The 19,202-nt window shown below is 33.3% G+C and overlaps 1 protein-coding gene across 3 annotated transcripts; it reads left to right on the top strand.

Moving 5' to 3' along the window:
• The first annotated feature begins 2,228 nt into the window (after positions 1–2,228).
• LOC111049523 (divergent protein kinase domain 2A) lies at positions 2,229–12,380 on the top strand. 3 transcript variants are annotated; one of them, XM_039423363.1, is made up of 4 exons: positions 2,229–2,899; positions 7,045–7,339; positions 9,624–9,751; positions 11,864–12,380. In XM_039423363.1, exons 1-4 carry the CDS (start codon positions 2,357–2,359, stop codon positions 12,032–12,034), a joined length of 1,137 nt encoding a protein of 378 aa, XP_039279297.1. In that variant the 5' UTR covers positions 2,229–2,356; the 3' UTR covers positions 12,035–12,380. The 3 variants fall into 3 exon arrangements, with proteins under 3 accessions (XP_039279297.1, XP_022191304.2, XP_039279298.1); XM_022335612.2 differs by lacking the exon at positions 2,229–2,899 and adding an exon at positions 3,687–4,226; XM_039423364.1 differs by lacking the exon at positions 2,229–2,899 and adding an exon at positions 6,312–6,445.
• Positions 12,381–19,202: the final 6,822 nt, after the last annotated feature.

The raw sequence follows: 19,202 nt of genomic DNA, 5'->3' as shown, positions 1-19,202 counted from the left end.
TAAAGAGGTTCTTTCTCGTCGTTTACTTTGAAATTTGATTAAATACCGGCACCAACTTCATGTAGCCGGTTAGTGCGATTACAATAAAAATTGATAATTCACATGGCAAAATCGGTGATTGTTGGCTGTAAAAGTGACCTAAGGACTCAGGGACACTTGCCACAGTGAACTGTGTAATAATAATAATCTATAAACTTTGTTAATGTTGAATTATTAATTTTATTACATACATACATTAGTATTATGATTGTTGAATATCATCACTTTTTAAGATAAAATTTTGTCATTGTAAATTCTATTGGTTATTTGTTGATACTATATTTATATATATACTTTGCTTGTTGATTAAAACAAGGATTGTGTTTTAGCTCGTATATAAATTATAGCTTATTTATTGTTATAATAATTTTGTATACCAGGTTGTACACATTTTTGTAATTATTGTAAACAAAAACCTTTTCACCCGATATTATTTTCAACACATGAAATTTTCTACGTACACTGTTTTTGGAAATAGCTGAAAACATGATAAAATTTGAATTTGTAGTTTTTTATTTCTGCCTATAAACCCCATTCCTGCACTATATATGTGAAATAGATGTGATGCGTTAACCTCAACTGTATAGTAAGGTCCACTTAATAAAGGGAGTCAAGAAAGATAGGAGAGCAGCCACAGTGTTATGATTGTTGATCAACTTCATTTTTAATGAATCCTGTCACTTATATTATTTAACAATAATATTTAAATATTATACCTCTGTTTTGTGGTAGATAATACCAAATCGGCATTATTTAAAACTAGAAAAAATCTTGAGAGCTCTCATTTGATTAAGTATGGCACCAACTCTATGCTGACTGAAGATAACTTGAGCCAAAAATGATTTTTTTTAATAGTTTGATATTCATCTAAAAATGGTATTATTTAGGTACTGTTATTTATTTTTTGAGAGTGATGCCCACATGAGCTCCAGGCTTGTGTACAAGTATAGTCCAAACTAAATTACTTTTGACTTGAAGGAATATGCGGCGCCGAGAAATGGAGGGAGATCAGCCAATTATGAATTGATGAGTAAAGTCATAGCACAGAATATAAATACAGCATTATTTGTATTCTGTGGTCATAGGTAGAAGTACAGTTGCCAATTTATCGATGGAACTCAGTGCTTTCAGACAGGATAAACTTCGTTTGTGGAGCATGAGCACTCACTAAAATAGAGAACACTGGCCGGTTTAGAACGGTAACATCGCGCCGCTGTATATCTACCTTTCTCTTTCTGCTGCGCATGTCCCTCCAAGTCAAAAGTAATTTTGTATGGACTATAGTGACGATGAGACTGATGATGATAGATGAGTTGACTCCAACAAGGAGCAAGTGCTATTTTATTCATTATCGCTTTAATATAGTACTGTTAGCAGAAAATATAGATACTTTATAGCTTTAGAATCATTACATAATTATGTATCCTACTGCTGGTATGAAGAAAATATATAGCATAAATGCTGTTAATGATAACTACAATATTTTCCATTGTGCCTCCGAACCCAAGGGCGTATTCATAAATTTAGAGGTAAGTAAAAGAAAAAAAAAACGCGGAAGTGTGGTCCGATGATTCAACCCCATAAACTTTTTATAAAAAAGCATTTTGTTGACAGAGGTGCCCCCCGTTAGCTCATGGACGCACCCTCCCCGTAAATTAAAAATGACAAGTCACTCATTAACTTAAACAATGCTGGCCTTTATTAGAACCCTCCCAACGGCACATTTGCTGGTTTGCGTCCAAACCCCCTCAACACCATCCTGTGCATGGAGCATGGGCACCACTGCGTTATGTAGGCTGGATATTTTCAAGTAAAAACTAAAAAAAACTAGATAGGCTAAATATTAAATTCCAAAATGTTTTAATGAAGAATGATGAAAATAGTGATGACTTATATTTTTGCAATTGAGCATTTGTGTGCCTTGCAATATGGCCTATTTTAACACAACATTAACACTATTGAATCACAACAGCCCGGTTGCACAAAAGCCGGTTAAATTCTAACCGTTATTAGATTTACGATATCCAATCAGAGAATCGTTTTGAAAAGACGGCTTCTCTGTAGGAATTAATCACAGTTAAAATATTTAACCGGCAATTAATTTTGTCAATTTATTATGGCACAAAATCGATATATCGAAATCTAGCTATCGATAGATGTAAGTATCGAAGATACGAATAGACTTTTGATTTGTGCAAATAAGGTAAGGTTATGTTCATTTGTTGTTTTGGTGCTGCTTACCGCTAGATCACAAATTTTTTAGCCTTTTCAATTATTTTAAATTGCGATAAAGTTTTCATTTTTGCTATGATTGAATATGTTTAATTTTTTGAACGATAAGTCAATATTTCTATTATTTATTATTTTTCTGCTAACACTTTCTTATCACAAAGATGTAACTGAAATACTTGAAGTAAACAAATGCCCTCTTTGCTTTGGTGTAAAATTCTGTACACAGTTTGAAGTAGGAAAAATTAAAATTTGGAACTCTAATGTTCTTCTGAAAATTATTCTACTGATAAAATATATTTTTAGCTTATCATTCGTGGTGTTTTGCAAATGGAACGACACAGATGTAGTTATAAAACAGTTTGATTACTATTCTTCTGATATAGAAGAAATTTCAATTTCAAAGACCAACACTAGAGATGAACTTGAAGTATCTATAATTCAAGATATGAAATCATTTTTGAACATACCGTTCAATAGTTCGTTTTCACCAAATATACGTTTATGTCCCACAACTGAAAATTTGGAAGTTCTTCTAGAAAGCATTTACTCATTTAGAAAAGATAATGTAAATTTGTTACAAAATATCCGTTATATGATTCACACTAATCCAGAACCGTTTATTCAACAGGTAAGAACTATAAAAAATTATTAAACAATGAAATGCATAGTATTGAATTAAGGGTGAAATATTTGAATAAACTTATTGAATTATAGAATAGGAGAAATGATCATAATTTTTCAACATGTAAATAAGCCCTACGTTGGTTAATATTATACAGTATATAAGGGGCCTGGACCCACTTAGAGCGGTCTGACCACCGCCCGCAGAACGCTCTTTGGGTGTTAACCTAAAAGGCCCTAAACACCTGTGCATGGAGCATGGGCACCACTGCGTTATGTAGGCTGGATATTTTCAAGTAAAAACTAGATAGGCTAAATATTAAATTCCAAAATGTTTTAATGAAGAATGATGAAAATAGTGATGACTTATATTTTTGCAATTGAGCATTTGTGTGCCTTGCAATATGGCCTATTTTAACACAACATTAACACTATTGAATCACAACAGCCCGGTTGCACAAAAGCCGGTTAAATTCTAACCGTTATTAGATTTACGATATCCAATCAGAGAATCGTTTTGAAAAGACGGCTTCTCTGTAGGAATTAATCACAGTTAAAATATTTAACCGGCAATTAATTTTGTCAATTTATTATGGCACAAAATCGATATATCGAAATCTAGCTATCGATAGATGTAAGTATCGAAGATACGAATAGACTTTTGATTTGTGCAAATAAGGTAAGGTTATGTTCATTTGTTGTTTTGGTGCTGCTTACCGCTAGATCACAAATTTTTTAGCCTTTTCAATTATTTTAAATTGCGATAAAGTTTTCATTTTTGCTATGATTGAATATGTTTAATTTTTGAACGATAAGTCAATATTTCTATTATTTATTATTTTTCTGCTAACACTTTCTTATCACAAAGATGTAACTGAAATACTTGAAGTAAACAAATGCCCTCTTTGCTTTGGTGTAAAATTCTGTACACAGTTTGAAGTAGGAAAAATTAAAATTTGGAACTCTAATGTTCTTCTGAAAATTATTCTACTGATAAAATATATTTTTAGCTTATCATTCGTGGTGTTTTGCAAATGGAACGACACAGATGTAGTTATAAAACAGTTTGATTACTATTCTTCTGATATAGAAGAAATTTCAATTTCAAAGACCAACACTAGAGATGAACTTGAAGTATCTATAATTCAAGATATGAAATCATTTTTGAACATACCGTTCAATAGTTCGTTTTCACCAAATATACGTTTATGTCCCACAACTGAAAATTTGGAAGTTCTTCTAGAAAGCATTTACTCATTAGAAAAGATAATGTAAATTTGTTACAAAATATCCGTTATATGATTCACACTAATCCAGAACCGTTTATTCAACAGGTAAGAACTATAAAAAATTATTAAACAATGAAATGCATAGTATTGAATTAAGGGTGAAATATTTGAATAAACTTATTGAATTATAGAATAGGAGAAATGATCATAATTTTTCAACATGTAAATAAGCCCTACGTTGGTTAATATTATACAGTATATAAGGGGCCTGGACCCACTTAGAGCGGTCTGACCACCGCCCGCAGAACGCTCTTTGGGTGTTAACCTAAAAGGCCCTAAAGATCTACGCCAGTTAGTGCAGCTCTTACCTCTTGTTTTCACCAATTTATCAACTTGTGGGTTTTTTATGAAAAATCTAACCACAAGGAAATACTACATCAGGGATATTTTAATTAAAAAAAATATTTCTACACATTTTAGAAATGTAGTTATAAAGAACAGAAATAGAAAAAATCGATGTGAAAGCTTAGAATATTCTTTAGTTTCTAAAAAGTGTACCTAAGAAGAATGTAGAATAGAATTTTATCTTCTTTCAAATCAAGAAAAATTTTCCGGGCTTGAGCGCTATCAAGGAATCTAGAATACATCAGATTCTTGTATTTGAATTTATTTAACTCTTACTTACTTGGATTATTTCTCCTTCTGGTAGCACATCAGCGCCGTTGTCGTCAATGGTTGCAAACGGTACCTAGTTTTAATTTTCTTCTGGTCCCCAGTGTGGTGAACTTCTTTCTTCCATATATTCTTGAATGCTGTAGTACAGTATCTTGATGTGGAAGCATTCAAGTTTATTTTATAAATGATTTATATATTGTATGATTTTTTCAATTTATTTCTGAAGAGAGAAATTTAGGCCCACATTGGGCTAGTCTGGATCGGACCGTAGACTTAGATTCTTGATTCTGTATTCTAGATTCCTTGGAGCTGAACTTTCAACATCTTGATTCGAAAATTTTCTGAGAGAGAAGCGCCGCGCTCACTCCTTGACCAACGGTGGCTTAAGGGCCTGTAAATTGCACTCAGAGCAATCAGAACGGTTCTAGATATCTATATAATTATGATTCCTATATCCTCCCAAGATTGCTCTTATTGCAGGTCGCACTCTGTGTGTCCATCTAGATGTAGCTATATAGTTGGTAGTAAATCTCGCGCTCAGTAAGTTACATTGACCTGTTGCTATGCTTTCTCAAAAATTAATAAATGATTTATCAATTTAAAATGTCTAGAAAAAATCCTAAATTAACATAGAGCTTTCTGTCCTATTGTAGCGTGACGTGTTGTCCCGTAACGTGAGTGTTATCAGGTCTGGCTGCCGTCGATACGCCAATCCAATCAACCCATCAGGCCATCAGAGAACATTCTGTGTTGTCTTGTTGGCGAAAAATTGGTGTGTTGAAGTTAACAAAATAAACTACCATGCTGATTTCCTACAAACATAATTTCTCAATTTCATGATTTTAGAAATCATTTTTTTTTTTCAATAATATTTTTTTGCAATTTTGATCATCAGATTAAAAGAAAAATGTAAAAAAAATAATAATAACCCTAAACTATTGTTTCTATCAATAACTCCAAACTCTAAACTAGAATCATGGCCTCAGCCACAGAATACTATATCTTCTAAAGTAAGCCATGCCTCAGCTTATGGAAAGACAAAGTTAGTAGACAGTTGTCTACTAACGTTGATGGAAAGATACATTTTCAAGATGTTCTTAGATGTCAAATTTGTCATACATAACATCAAAACCCATTCAATTTTTTTGAAATATTATTTTTTTGGAAATCTGATCGCGGATTTAATTGTTAAATGCAATTGATAAAGCGAGAAGATCTCCAATGTACCAACATGAAACGTGTGTTATATCACGTTTCGTGAAGGCAATATTATGGTTTTTAACTCCATGCTATACAAACAAGAGTAAGTCGACTTTTGGTCTGTGAATCAAGGCGGCATGTTTTTTTTCACATAAATAGATTTTGATTTTTTCTTTCGAGCCCGTATTCTTTGAACCGTTTGTGAAGTTAGTTGTTTAGTTAAGGCATTGGTTACCTGAAGGGTTCTGTCTTGAGAATTCAATTATTATAGGCTGTCATAGTTCGGGCAGTTTAAACCTACATAATTGTGTTTTCAGGATTTGAATCTTGTAGGGAAAGCTGGTGTTTTTGATTCAATCAGCTGACAGACGTTTTTTTTATATTTTTTATTTAAAGTCGGGAGTGGTTTAATTGGACTTTGAGGATCAGACCAAGGGACAATTTTCAAGGTAAAGTAAGATAATAGTTAATTGTACACATTTTTATTTTTCAGACCCTATAATTCTAAATAATAATTTTGTCGTTATTTTCAAAAAACCGGAACGTCTACTATAGGTTTTTTCTCATTCCCACCACATTCGCTTACAAATTTCATAAAAATCTATTTCTATTCCGCGTTTCGCCGTAAATGCGCAACATATGAACATTTAAACATAAAGAGACATGTCAAACCGTCGACTTGAATCTTAGACATCACTTCGCTCGGTCAATAAATGAATTCAAATTCAAATTCAAATTATTTATTCAAAAAAACAAAACGAGTATTACAATCACTTCAATAATCGCCCATATGGACCTCTAGGGTCTGTATTTGGGTCGATGTTACAGTAGGTAGCCAATCATAAAGTAATACAATAATATAAACGTTACTATAGCAAAAATAAAAATGAAGAGAATACATCGAATCTTACCTAATAAAAAACAGCTTGTTATAAATCAGTAGTTGAATTTATTGATTATAATAATAATGATAATAATAACTCAGTACCAATGATTATAAGAACCTTTGTAAGAATTTTTGCAACAACTTTCATACTTATTTTTCCAGGTTTTGAAAGCAGAAAACGGTTGGCCCGTCCCAAAACACTATGGAAGCTGTGGCCGAGTAACTGTATCAGAGAACTGTGGAGAAATGTTGACAAATTGTGTAAAAGATGATTGGGACTCTCGTAAGCATTTAGCACTCCAACTTCTTGATTCGGCATTGAATTTTACATTCAATCATCCGCATTTTGCGTTCTACTTCACTGACATTACACCTGATAATATAGCTGTAACAACATCAGGCGAAGTTAAATTCATTGATCTGGACAATGTTATAATTGTTGAACGGAGTACAACTGGTGAGTCATCAGTTATCAATTAATCTTTTAAATATAAATATTTTATCTTAAGGTAATGCGTGGTAATGAGAGAGATAGTGAACCACAGTTTTGATCGTGTCCTCAGTCATGAGTCTGCGTGGAACTCGTGATAAAGTTGGGCTTGCACACATCAGTGACAGTGAACAGTAAACATATAAATCACATAAGCTTTAATGGAATTATTCCTATTTAGACCGGCTGAACGAGTATGTTGACGATGCCTCTTGGTATGAGTGTTTCCTGACACACTGTTAGATTGTCTCAGTCAACGATTCGGATGTAAAATCTTGAAGATCTGTGAGTTTGAGCCATAGTCATCTAGTGATCCTTTTCAAATCACATTGAATCTTGAATTCTATTTAATTATAATAGAAATTACTAGTATAAATTACCCTTTTAATAATATTATTTTAACATAATTATAGATACAACTAGTTTCAAGCACGTATGCCATTTTCAAATGTCAAAATCAATATTCTCAATATTTTTACACTTGAAAAGAGCATGAGCGCTTGAAACTAGTTGTATTATGTTAAATATTATTAAAAGGGTACTAGTAATTTATATTATAATTGAAAAATTCAAGCAGCCCTATTAAAATACTTTTCCTCCACCTACTGTCTAAAGTACTTACTTTACTTCCTGAAACATAATACTAAAGTGTCACTTTTTCGCTCTCAGTAGTAAAAAACAGAAAAACTCCCTAGGCAGGAAAAGTGACTCCATTTAAATAACATGGGAAGCATCTCTATTTTACAAACTTACATGGTAATAGGTTAGAAGGTCTAAGCTCAGATGAGAAAGCATAATAGAGGTGTCCGTCATTGAGTCAACTGAATTCAATACCACAACCAGAAATTTGATCAACTCATGAAATATATGTTTGTATGATATTATATTCTTAATATTAGTAGACGATAAAAATGTATACATTTTTAAAAATATTTCATTCTATTCAAAATACCAGCCAACAAATATTTTTGATCTGTAATTCAAATCTGAACCGCGTGATCTGGAGTCAGCCATTTTTGGTAGCTGCCCAGCTGATATAATTGTTACAACTTTTGCCGATAGATAGCGCAATCGGCAGTGCCGATCAGACGACCGGTTTTAAGGTTTTAGATTTTAGGTTATGTTGTTAGGAAACATTGTCACCAATACGTAAGTTATTAGAATGATTTTATTTGCAGTTTCTATAAAAAAATGTAGATGGAGGAAAAATGTTGTGTACATCACGAGCGAAAAATACTTTTTCTCCCTCAGGAAAAATGTTGCCCTCGGCTTCGCCTCGGGCTTCAAACTTTTTCCCACAGGGAGAAAAAGTCGTACTTTTCACTCTAGATATACAAATAACTATTATTACTTGAATTTTATATACGGAAATTGTATTCTATTAACTATCATTCATTTAATATAGGTATCATGAATTCATGTTATATAGGTATCTATCAGCTTATCAGGATTTTGTATTTCCTTTTAATTCTATTTCTTTGTTGAATTAATAAATTGAATCGATCTGTTCTGTTAAGACTGCATAGTGTAACCATAAAATAACTCTATTTGATTACTCTGTTGTATATCCACACTTTTTCACTGTTAAAATTAAACTTGAATTTAAAAAACACTTTTGAAGTGAAAATACACTTACTTTTTTAGTGACGATCGTTTCGACCTGTTGTTGGTCATCATCAGACTGTGGGCTTGCAAGAAATGGGGCTCCCCCATGGGGAGACCGTTTGGCTGGAAATAATATTGGTTATTGTAATAGAAGTAATTCTGTGAGGTGACTAGGTTAGTGAGATTTACAATTTCATTGATATGTTCAGGTGGTGTATTATTCTGTCCCACAGTCTGATGATGACCAACAACAGGTCGAAACGATCGTCACTAAAAAAGTAAGTGTATTTTCACTTCAAAAGTGTTTTTTAAATTCAAGTTCAATTTGATTGTTATTTACTCTATAGTGGGATGCAACACAATAGTTTAAGGAAATTAATTCAAGTATGTAAAGGACTTTTTTCATTATTGTGAATATTTTTTTCGTGTTTAATAAAATAATGCCTCTGACATGGGTTACATGACAGAGATAAAATAAATAAATAAGAATAGAGAAAATGGTATGTAATTAGGTAGAGAAAACTAGTACCTATACCTTAGTTCTGTCTATGTTGTAACCTAATCACAAATTTATTACAACATTAGGATACCAAATAACTTGGTTAATTTTAATAGCATTCTGACAACCAATTTATCTAATTTTCAGCCGATCTTCCTGCATGGACAGTTCCTCATTCTAGTGAAGATATTGAATGCGACAATTGTTTTGCATTTTCATCTGATGCGATCTGCAGTCATCATTACAGTGATCATAACGTCTATGCTGTTTGCAGGGTAAGAATAACCTAAAAGCTGTTTTTACACTTTCTCGCCGACACGTCTCCCAGAATTTCCCTGGTGATGGAAAATCAGTTTTTGGTGATTATTAGCCAATTATTGATCATTTTGGGTGTCGTGTCGTCGAAAAATCGGTAAGTTTAAAAACGACCAAAGTCAAATCATTTCAATTAATTATTTATGCTTTCAGGCCTGTATGTACCATCTACGTTAAAAGTTAATCTATGATTACATGAAGGTATGGTCGCATTTATTAAAATGTATTACCAGAGACAAGAAATATAGTGAATGTTACTATACGCTTGACGTCCACTTTAATCTTTACGTCCGATTACTATGCGTCCACTTACGCTTATCCTTTATCTATGGTATTACATCCTGGGTTTAAGCAAACGACTGAACTATTTTGTTTAAACAGAGATGGTGCATACATGTGCCTTGGAATACGTAGTTTCTACGGTTCTCAGGTAGAAGGAGGACTTGATTAGTAATCTAAAAACACTGTATTAAAAAAACTGAAAAAGGCATGTTTAAAAAAAATATAAGAAAATTAATTATTTATTGACAAAAGAAGACTAAAAATACTATATTTTGAGATAAGAGAAAAATGGCATTGGCATTTATTTCCAGACATTTTATTCAAATTTTGATACCTACTATAACATCACCTTCATTACAAATGCTGAAAAGTTGAATCAATTGAATGTATAACATTTATTATAGTCATTGTAAATCATTCACTTTCCCAAAAGCATGATTTTGTCAGTGAGTGGTTTCTTGATATTTTTCAATGTACCTGGAATACATTGTATTATACAATGAACATGAATACATCTATTATAGGTACCTTGATATTTTTCACTTTCAAAATCTATATAATTAAAAATCGAGCCTCAAATTTTGACATTCAATAACTTTTTTATGTGTGTACCGAATTTGATGTTTTTTTTAGTTTTGTTCGTTATGTTGAGGACCAGGTTTATGGCCTATCAAATTTATAATCCGACTTCAGGACTTCTTCCTACGGTCATTCAAAGTTTGCATGTAATCCTTATGGGAGAAGATTTGTGAGCTGGCCACACACAGAAATAAAAATCAGTTGTTATAATCATTGCGTCATTCAACAGCCCTCAGTAGCTAAGACCTTAAAGATGCATAGACTCACATGTGTACGCGCTAGTGTCGTACTTGGAATTGAAATCCGCCATTGAGGGGGCAACCCATAAGATTATTACATACCAATGCCACCAATGCCTTAGTGATCTATAGTATTACAAATATATACATATATAATATCTCGTGATAAAATACCCCAATGGCGGCCTTCAATTTCAAGTAAGAGCTATCATTGGGAAGGCATAGGCATTGTGGGTCTATATCTCTATAAGGTCTTTGGTCAGTAGATCTGTTTTTCAATTTTCTTTCTACTGATTCACAAAATTTTAATTCTTAATAATGCCGCGGTATGAACGACGTTCAAACTTGGGTTGTAGAACTGGAAATGCTGTAAATTTAGAATATGCACGGGAAAATCAGAAGCAAGGAGATTTACCATTCAATTCCCAGCAAGCTGCATTCAACTATAACTAAAAATACAAACTGCTGCACAACTATAACTAAGCACATAGGAAGTCCATACTGAGATATAAATGTAAATACTGATTGTTGAATAATTTTCATAAAAATATAGTGCATCAGATTAAGTTAAGGCTAAGCACACCTGATGAGCACGGCTTGGTGATACAAAGTGTTGATCTTATCACACCGTTCCACGCCATGCCCGATTCAGTGTGTGTGAGTTTTCCATTCAAACCGATAAGCAAGAAGTACCTGAATGCAAAATGCCGCATCGCGCCTCCTCAGGTGTGCATCCAGCTAAAGTTTGTCATGAGATGCATTAACTATTTGGCGGTACGAAGTTCGCCGGGCCAGCTAGTAGATAATACAAATTGACAATAGATAGTCTCACAATAGTTGTCTGCTAATAGTCATTACAGTCTTACAAGTTTATTCTAAAAAGTTGATTAAATCTAAATTGATTTAACTGTAATAGGCTACCTTCATCGTGGTTTTTTTTTATTAACATTCATCTTGAATTTTTTTTTTCAGGAAATCTTGAATCAGAAATCACATCTCATTGATGGCGGGTTACTCCATTCAACGCCACCAGAGTTCTTAGAAAAGCATCCAGATTTCATTGATAGTCTGGAACAGTGTGTAAGCCCACGAACGTCAGATAGATTCCATCATGCCAAAAAGCTCATGAAAATACTTAGTTGACTGTGTTTTTTTTCAAGTTTTCACATTCAAACTATTTCAGTTGTCAATAATATAAACATTCTTTCTGGTCAGGATGATGTCCTTATGAGTGCTGTGGACTTGTGTGTGGTGTTACTGGAAGAATGATAATTATCATATTTGAATGGGCGTATCCCTTTAGGTGGCTTCTGAACGCCAAGAAAGTGTTGTTAATTATCTTCGATATTTTATCATGAGTTTCTTTTGTAGATTTGTATCCTGTGTCTTGCACCTAAGACTTTCAAACATTTTTTTAAATGTAATTTGACTGCAATCTAACACTTTGATTAATGAACCATTCAATTATATCTTACAAAAACTACAAATGACATTTATATTATTTCTAATTATCAATAAATCAGTGGTTTTTGACAATTTCTCAGTCTTTTTCATTCAGTACAAATGACATGAAACGTGCGGTATGTTGATACAGCATTATATTTATGATAATAATTTTATTTAATTTTCAAGTGATTGTAACCCAAAATAAGTTCAATGTTCAATTTACAAATGAGTAAAAATTTACAGAAGAAATGTTAGTATCCACTTGTAAGAATTTTGCAATAAACAAATTCTCAAAATAATTCTTTTTTAATGACAGGCCACATTGTGTATAACTTATCAATTGATTTTTTTTTCAAATCAGGTTTACGAACCAGAACAACCCATAATCAAAAATCATTATGGAAACTCTGAAGAACCACTCATTTTTGAGTCCTCTGAATTCATGATCATAATGATTATGGCATCACTGGTGACCACTCATTTTTTTACTGTTGATACTGTATCCTTCTGGTCATTGAATATTGGAGTTGAAATTCATATGATTAAAGATGAAATGAGAACGCAATAATATGTCATGTTCACATATATTTAGTTTGAAGTAGAATTTTCTATGTACAATTTATTTTTGGGTCATTATATTCGAATTTCTTACTTTATTCAATTCTTCATAGAAGTTGAATAAGAAATAACTCGTATTATAGTGAGGTCCACGTTATAATAACAGTGGAGAAAGATAGGAGAAAATAGTTGCCGATTCTCTGCCTTTCCAGTGCCATCTGTAGAAGATAGTTGATACCGGTATATCTGAAGTGATTCCATTCTTTTTAAAACTATCAAGTATATTCTATTTGTCAAGAAACTATATCCACACATGGAAATGAATTATATTTTTCAAAGATTAATAATGAATTTCCTTGATTGAGATTGAGTATTATGTTAATTGATTATAATTTTACATTGTTAAAAACGAAACAGAGCTAGAAAAGGATAGCGATATCTGCTTGTCGATTGATAGACAAGGATAGCAACACTAATGTTGATCAAATACTGCCATTATAACGTAGACCGCTCTATAGTTGTGTCTTTAATCCCTATTTAGTTATTAGTAGTAGTAGAATAAGAAAGACCCACTATCAGTTCTACCTTTAACTCCTTCATAGTTGAGATTGAGTATTTTGTTGATTGATTATAATTCTACATTGTTAAAAACGAAACAGAGCTAGAAAAGGATAGCGATATCTGCTTTGTCGATTGATAGACAAGGAAAGCAACACCAATGTTGATCAAATACTGCCATTATAACGTGGACCGCTCTATAGTTCTGTCTTGAATTCCTATTTAGTTCCTCATAGAAGAGAAGAGTAAGAAATACCTACTAACAGTTACACCTTAAACTCCTATATAGCTCTTGATAGAAGTGAAAGAAGAATAAGGTTGATAAGGAATAAGTTGTGTAGAGAAGCAGAGTCGTAAGAAGGGATCCTTGATACTGCTGAAGGCTGAAGAAATACGCTCAACTAACAGCCGTCTACAAATCTCTTCGTCATCTTGTTATCTGCTCCACTTTTTCACGGCGTAGCGTGCTCCCCGTTTAACAGCCTTATTATACGACTCGAATCATCAGCTACATCTCAAGCATAAAAATAATATTACAACCCTTGCTGCTCGCATCACTCATCGTATCATTATTTATTTCCATCTCCACACATGGAGCAAGTGAGCTCAGAATTCAAGTCAATCTAAAAGTATATCATTTTGAAGGATCGTGTGTTGTTATCAACATCCAAAAAATAAATTATCACTTATTATTTTATAGAATTGTTTATCATATACAGCCAGAGAAAATAAAACAATATTACACCATGAAACGTATAAGTGTTCTGCAGGTCCATACATGATTCCTTCTACTCCATTCTCTGATATAGTTTATAAAATTATCTTGTAATTAAAGGTTTATTTGAGTAGCGTTTCATCTTAGACAGCCTCTGAGTCATAGTGTGATGTGAGGCCTATAATAGTAGTAAAGTAGGCCTACCTCATATTACTGCAGTAAATCACTATAACATCATAATTAGCTTAATCATTCATCGACATCATGATCACATTATTATTTTATAGCCTATACCATAGCCTACTATAGATAAAAAGTAAGCCATGCCTATACTCATGTTTGTTTTCAAAATTTGAAAACAAATATGATTTAATATGAAAAAATCTGGTGTGACGCACTCACACTACTTTCCTTGCTGTTATGAAAATTGATCACCTGATGCTAGTGTTCACGCGCATAAGAGTCTACTATCCTAAGATCTGAGCCAGCTGGTGACAGGACAATAACGCTGGAGACACACGATGTGTGCTATCTCCTCATAGTGAATGATTTAATAGAAGAAACAGTTGCCAACAGTTTGCAATTGAATAATTACATTTTCTCGAATTTCGAGCTTATTTTCAATTTTAGGTGAAAATGTTACTGAACATATTTTGTAGAGATTTTCATGTTCAATCTTTTCCACTTGAATGTTTTTGTTTAAATTGTATCTGAAGCTTGATAAATGGGAATCTAAAATCAAACTTTGCATAGATGAGGCGGAGCTCCTGAAATTTTTACAGATATAGAACTTGTGGTAGTTGATAGAGCTTATCAATGACTTTCCTAGGTATGAATTTGATCAAAATCGTTGGAGCCGTTTTCCAGAAAATCGCGAAGACCCCTGTTTTTGACAACATTTTCGCCATTTCAGCCGCCATCCTGAATTGCATTTGATCGAAATTATTAGTGTCGGATCCTTATATTGTAAGGACCTTAAGTTCCAAATTTTAAGTCATTTCGTTAATTGGGAGATGAGATATCGTGTGCACAGACGCACATACACACACACAGACCAATACCCAAAAACCACTTTTTTGGACTCAGGGGACCTTGAAACGTATAGAAATGGGGGTACCTTAATTTTTTTCGGAAAGCAATACTTTCCTTACTTAAGGTAATAGGGCAAGGAAAGTAAAATTGATATGATTTATATTTTATTTTATATAAAGTCATATTTTAATATGATTTCTAGTTTATAATAATTTGAATTTGAAATACAGTGTTTTTTCATGTTGATACCAGTCAAATACTAAAATTTCAATAAATAAGGCATATAAATATTTTTGAATTCTATTTGGGTAAATTTTTATTGCTAAATAAATGATAATATAAAAGCTGGATTCGCACACAAACAGTGATAGTGAACAGTGCAATAATATTGTATAATTCCCACAAGTTATAATTGGACTACTTGCACTCAGCCCGGCGGAGTGAGTACTAATAATACCATTAGAACTTATATGTGAATTATATTTTCACTGTTCACTGTTTTGTGCGAATCCAGCTTTATTCACAATCATACAACAATCACATCATACTTCAGAAATAGTGAATTTATAGTGAGAAATACAAAAAAATAATGTTACAATAAATAGTATTTTCCACTTTCAACTCAAGAGAAACTTATGAGCTGGGGCCTGTTTCATAAAAGTTACAAGTCCTGTAATACAGGGAAAGTTCTTGTATTACTGGTAAAATTTAGAAGTTTGTGTTTCATAAACAATTTTCCCTGTAAAACAATTTACAAGACATTTGCCTGTATTACAAGTAAATAATACAGGACTTTATCATAGTTGTGTTTCATAAAATGAAACTTCCTGAATTACTGGATCAAGATGTTTAATATTTTATCATTGTTTAGACCATCCTAAAACTTTTACAAGTGTAGATAGAATCTTGAAAAGCGACATTTTTTTGAAAAGGCAACGTTTTAAAATGGATGAAGGTAGTAGTTCTAGTTCTGGTAAAGATGACTATGTTATTATTCGTAGGCCAAGAATTTTCCAGGACAGAATTTCTTACAATATGATGCAGGAAACATATCAATATTATGAACGGTTTAGATTAAGCTTTCCTCAATAAAGCGTTATTGAAAATATTCAGAAAATGTACGTCCATAATGTTTTATTAAACAAATTTATTTAATGTCGTTAATTTGATTATTAACATTTGGTAATTAACTTTTTTTGAAACATTACTACTCACATACGTTATGTAAGTTAAGTAGTAATTATAATTTCTCAACTATTTATCATTAACAATGTTATTTTCCAGCATGAATGCAATCTGGCCATCGTCAGAAATTTGAAAATGTGGATTTTCCACCAAAACATTTTAAGTAGGTAGCACTTTGTTCAAATATTATATTAGGCTCGCTGGCCAATGAAAACATTAATTCAAAATAAAGGAACTGTAATACAGCCGAATATTACAGGTGATTTTACAAGTGTAGAATTATTTTTATGGAACATAATCTTACAGGATTGTAAATTTTAATTTATAAGTCCTGTAATACAGGCTCTGTGTTACTGGGGTTTTATGAAACAGGCCCCTGGCAGTAAGCTGTAGAATAACACTTTTCAATAAACAATCATTAACAAAAATTTTGAAACAAAATTAGACCTCTACGAAATAACAAGGCTCATTCAAAATTACTCGAACTTCAAAAGCGGAAGTTGTAGAGTTGAATGATCCGAGAGTTGAAACACTGTCAGGTATTATAGGGTAAAGTGAGATTTACTTTTAACTTTCAGCATTGGTTGAATGAGAACTTTTAGTATTTCCTCCTATTCGATAGTGACAGTTTAAAGTGAATCTCACTAAGTATACTTGTAGTAGTATTTTGGGCCTAGTTGTTAAGACTGGTTGAAACCAAACCACGGATACCAGTTGCGCAGTAGGCAGGCAAGTTGCGAGACAAGTAATATAGGCCGAGTTTGCCAAGCTACAAGTAAAGCATCAACTCGGAGACAACAAATCATCAACAACCGAATATTCCTAACCTAACCTTACAACTTGAATTGCTAACTCTTCTTCCACATTCTCCTCATTTTCCTCTGCTTTGTCCTTCCTACTTCTTCTCTTCTTCCTCAACTCCTTCTACTCCTTTCCCTCTTCTCCTTCCATTCCTCTCCCTTATCTTCCTGTTCTTCTGTCCTTTCACTCTTCTTTTCTCCTATACATGTTCTTGCTCTCCTCCTCCTCCTATTCTATCTCATGCATTCTTCCTACTTCTCTGCTTTCTCCTTCTCATCCCCCTTCACTGCTTCTCCGACTTCTCCTCCTACTCATCCATCTATGCTTCTCCTCCTCCTTCTATTCTATCTCACCCTCCTTCTTATGCATTCTCCCTACTTCTCTGCTTTCTCCTTCTCATCCCCCTTCACTGCTTCCCCGACTTCTCCTCCTACTAATCCATCTATGCTTCTTCCTCTGCTTCGTAATTTTGTATTATATTGTGTCATTGATTAAATAGAGAAAGAATCGAGTAAAAGATTTAAGTAAAAGAATCTAAGTAAAAAAAAACTCAAGGGGGCCATACACTTACCGGCAAGCCTGTCGGTTTTTCCTGAACAGTCCGCCTGTTGGAGTGACCACCCCAGACACGTTCAGTTCAATTCTGTCCGGCAAGCGCTTCAAAAAACATTGATTTTTCTTCGTGAGTTAACAGTTTTTAGTAGTTTTGTTGAAGATTTGCTTAGATAAGTCTTTTGTGTAGTTTTTACTTTCCTTGCCCTATTACTATAGGTAAGGAAAGTATTGCTTTCCTAAAAAAATTAAGTTACCCCAATTTCTAAATTTCTATACGTTTCACGGTCCCCTGAGTCCAAAAAAGTGGTTTTTGGGCATTGGTCTGTATGTGTGTGTGTGTGTGTGTATGAGTGTATGTGCGTCTGTGTACACGATATCTCATCTCCCAATTAACGGAATGACTTGAAATTTGGAACTTAAGGTCCTTATACTATAAGGATCCGACACGAACAATTTCGATCAAATGCAATAATTCAAGATTGCGGCTAAAATGGAAAAAAAATTGTCAAAAACAGGGTTTTTCGTAATTTTCTCGAAAATGGCTCCAACGATTTTGATCAAATTCATACCTAGAATAGTCATTGATAAGCTATATCAACTACCAGAAGTCCCATATCTGTAAAAATTCCAGGGGCTCCGCCCCATCTATGCAAAGTTTGATTTTAGAATCCCAATTATCAGGCTTCAGATACAATTTAAACAAAAACATTCAAGTGGAATAGATTGTGCATGAAAATCTCTACATTTAAATGTCCAGTAACATTTTCACCTAAAATTGAAAATAAGCTCGAAATTCGAGAAAATGTGATTATTCAATTGCAAACTGTTGGCAGCTGTTGAATCATTCACTATGAAGAGATAGCATACCTCGTGTTTCTCCAGCGTTATTGTCCTGTCACCAGCTGGCTCAGATCTTTGAATATTAGACTTGAGATGCGCGTGTATACTAGCGTCAGGTGATCAATTTCCATAACGGCAAGGAAAGTAGTGTGAGTGTGCCACACCAGATTTTTTTTGGGGAGGAATAGCACAAGGCTACCTTATTTGTCCTCTCCTATCATTTCGGTAATGTACTTATTGTATAAAAGAATAAAAGAGAGTTGTTCATTTTCTGAAGATTATTCATAGTTCAAAAATGTCTAGAGATGATAATTACGCCGTTGTAGGTTTATTACTTGCATCAGCTACCAAAATACGTGAGTGTTGGTCGAAAAGCTGGTCGTTGAAGAGGAGCACGTATTCTCACGTAAATTTATAAAAATATGGCGTGGCGCACTCACACAACTTTCCTTGCCGTGATGAAAATTTATCACCTGACGCTAGTGTTCCCGCGCATTTCATGTCTACTATTCGAAGATCTGAGCCAGCTGGTGACAGGACAATAACGCTGGAGACACACGATGTGTGCTATCTCCTCATAGTGAATGATTTAATAGAAGAAACAGTTGCCAACGGTTTGCA

The sequence above is a fragment of the Nilaparvata lugens genome, chromosome 3 (assembly GCF_014356525.2).
Source record: "Nilaparvata lugens isolate BPH chromosome 3, ASM1435652v1, whole genome shotgun sequence".
Classification (NCBI taxonomy): domain Eukaryota; kingdom Metazoa; phylum Arthropoda; class Insecta; order Hemiptera; family Delphacidae; genus Nilaparvata; species Nilaparvata lugens.
The sequence above is the reverse complement of the archived record's forward strand: the minus strand, read 5'-3'. Positions and strand labels throughout refer to the sequence as shown.

Excerpts from the sequence above, each read along its gene's own strand:
- LOC111049523 (XM_039423363.1), top strand. The coding sequence starts at position 2,357 with ATGTTTAATTTTTTGAACGATAAGTCAATATTTCTATTATTTATTATT. Across the intron at positions 2,900-7,044 it reads CAGAACCGTTTATTCAACAG|GTTTTGAAAGCAGAAAACGG; the intron begins GTAAGAACTATA and ends TTATTTTTCCAG. Across the intron at positions 7,340-9,623 it reads TGTTGAACGGAGTACAACTG|CCGATCTTCCTGCATGGACA; the intron begins GTGAGTCATCAG and ends TCTAATTTTCAG.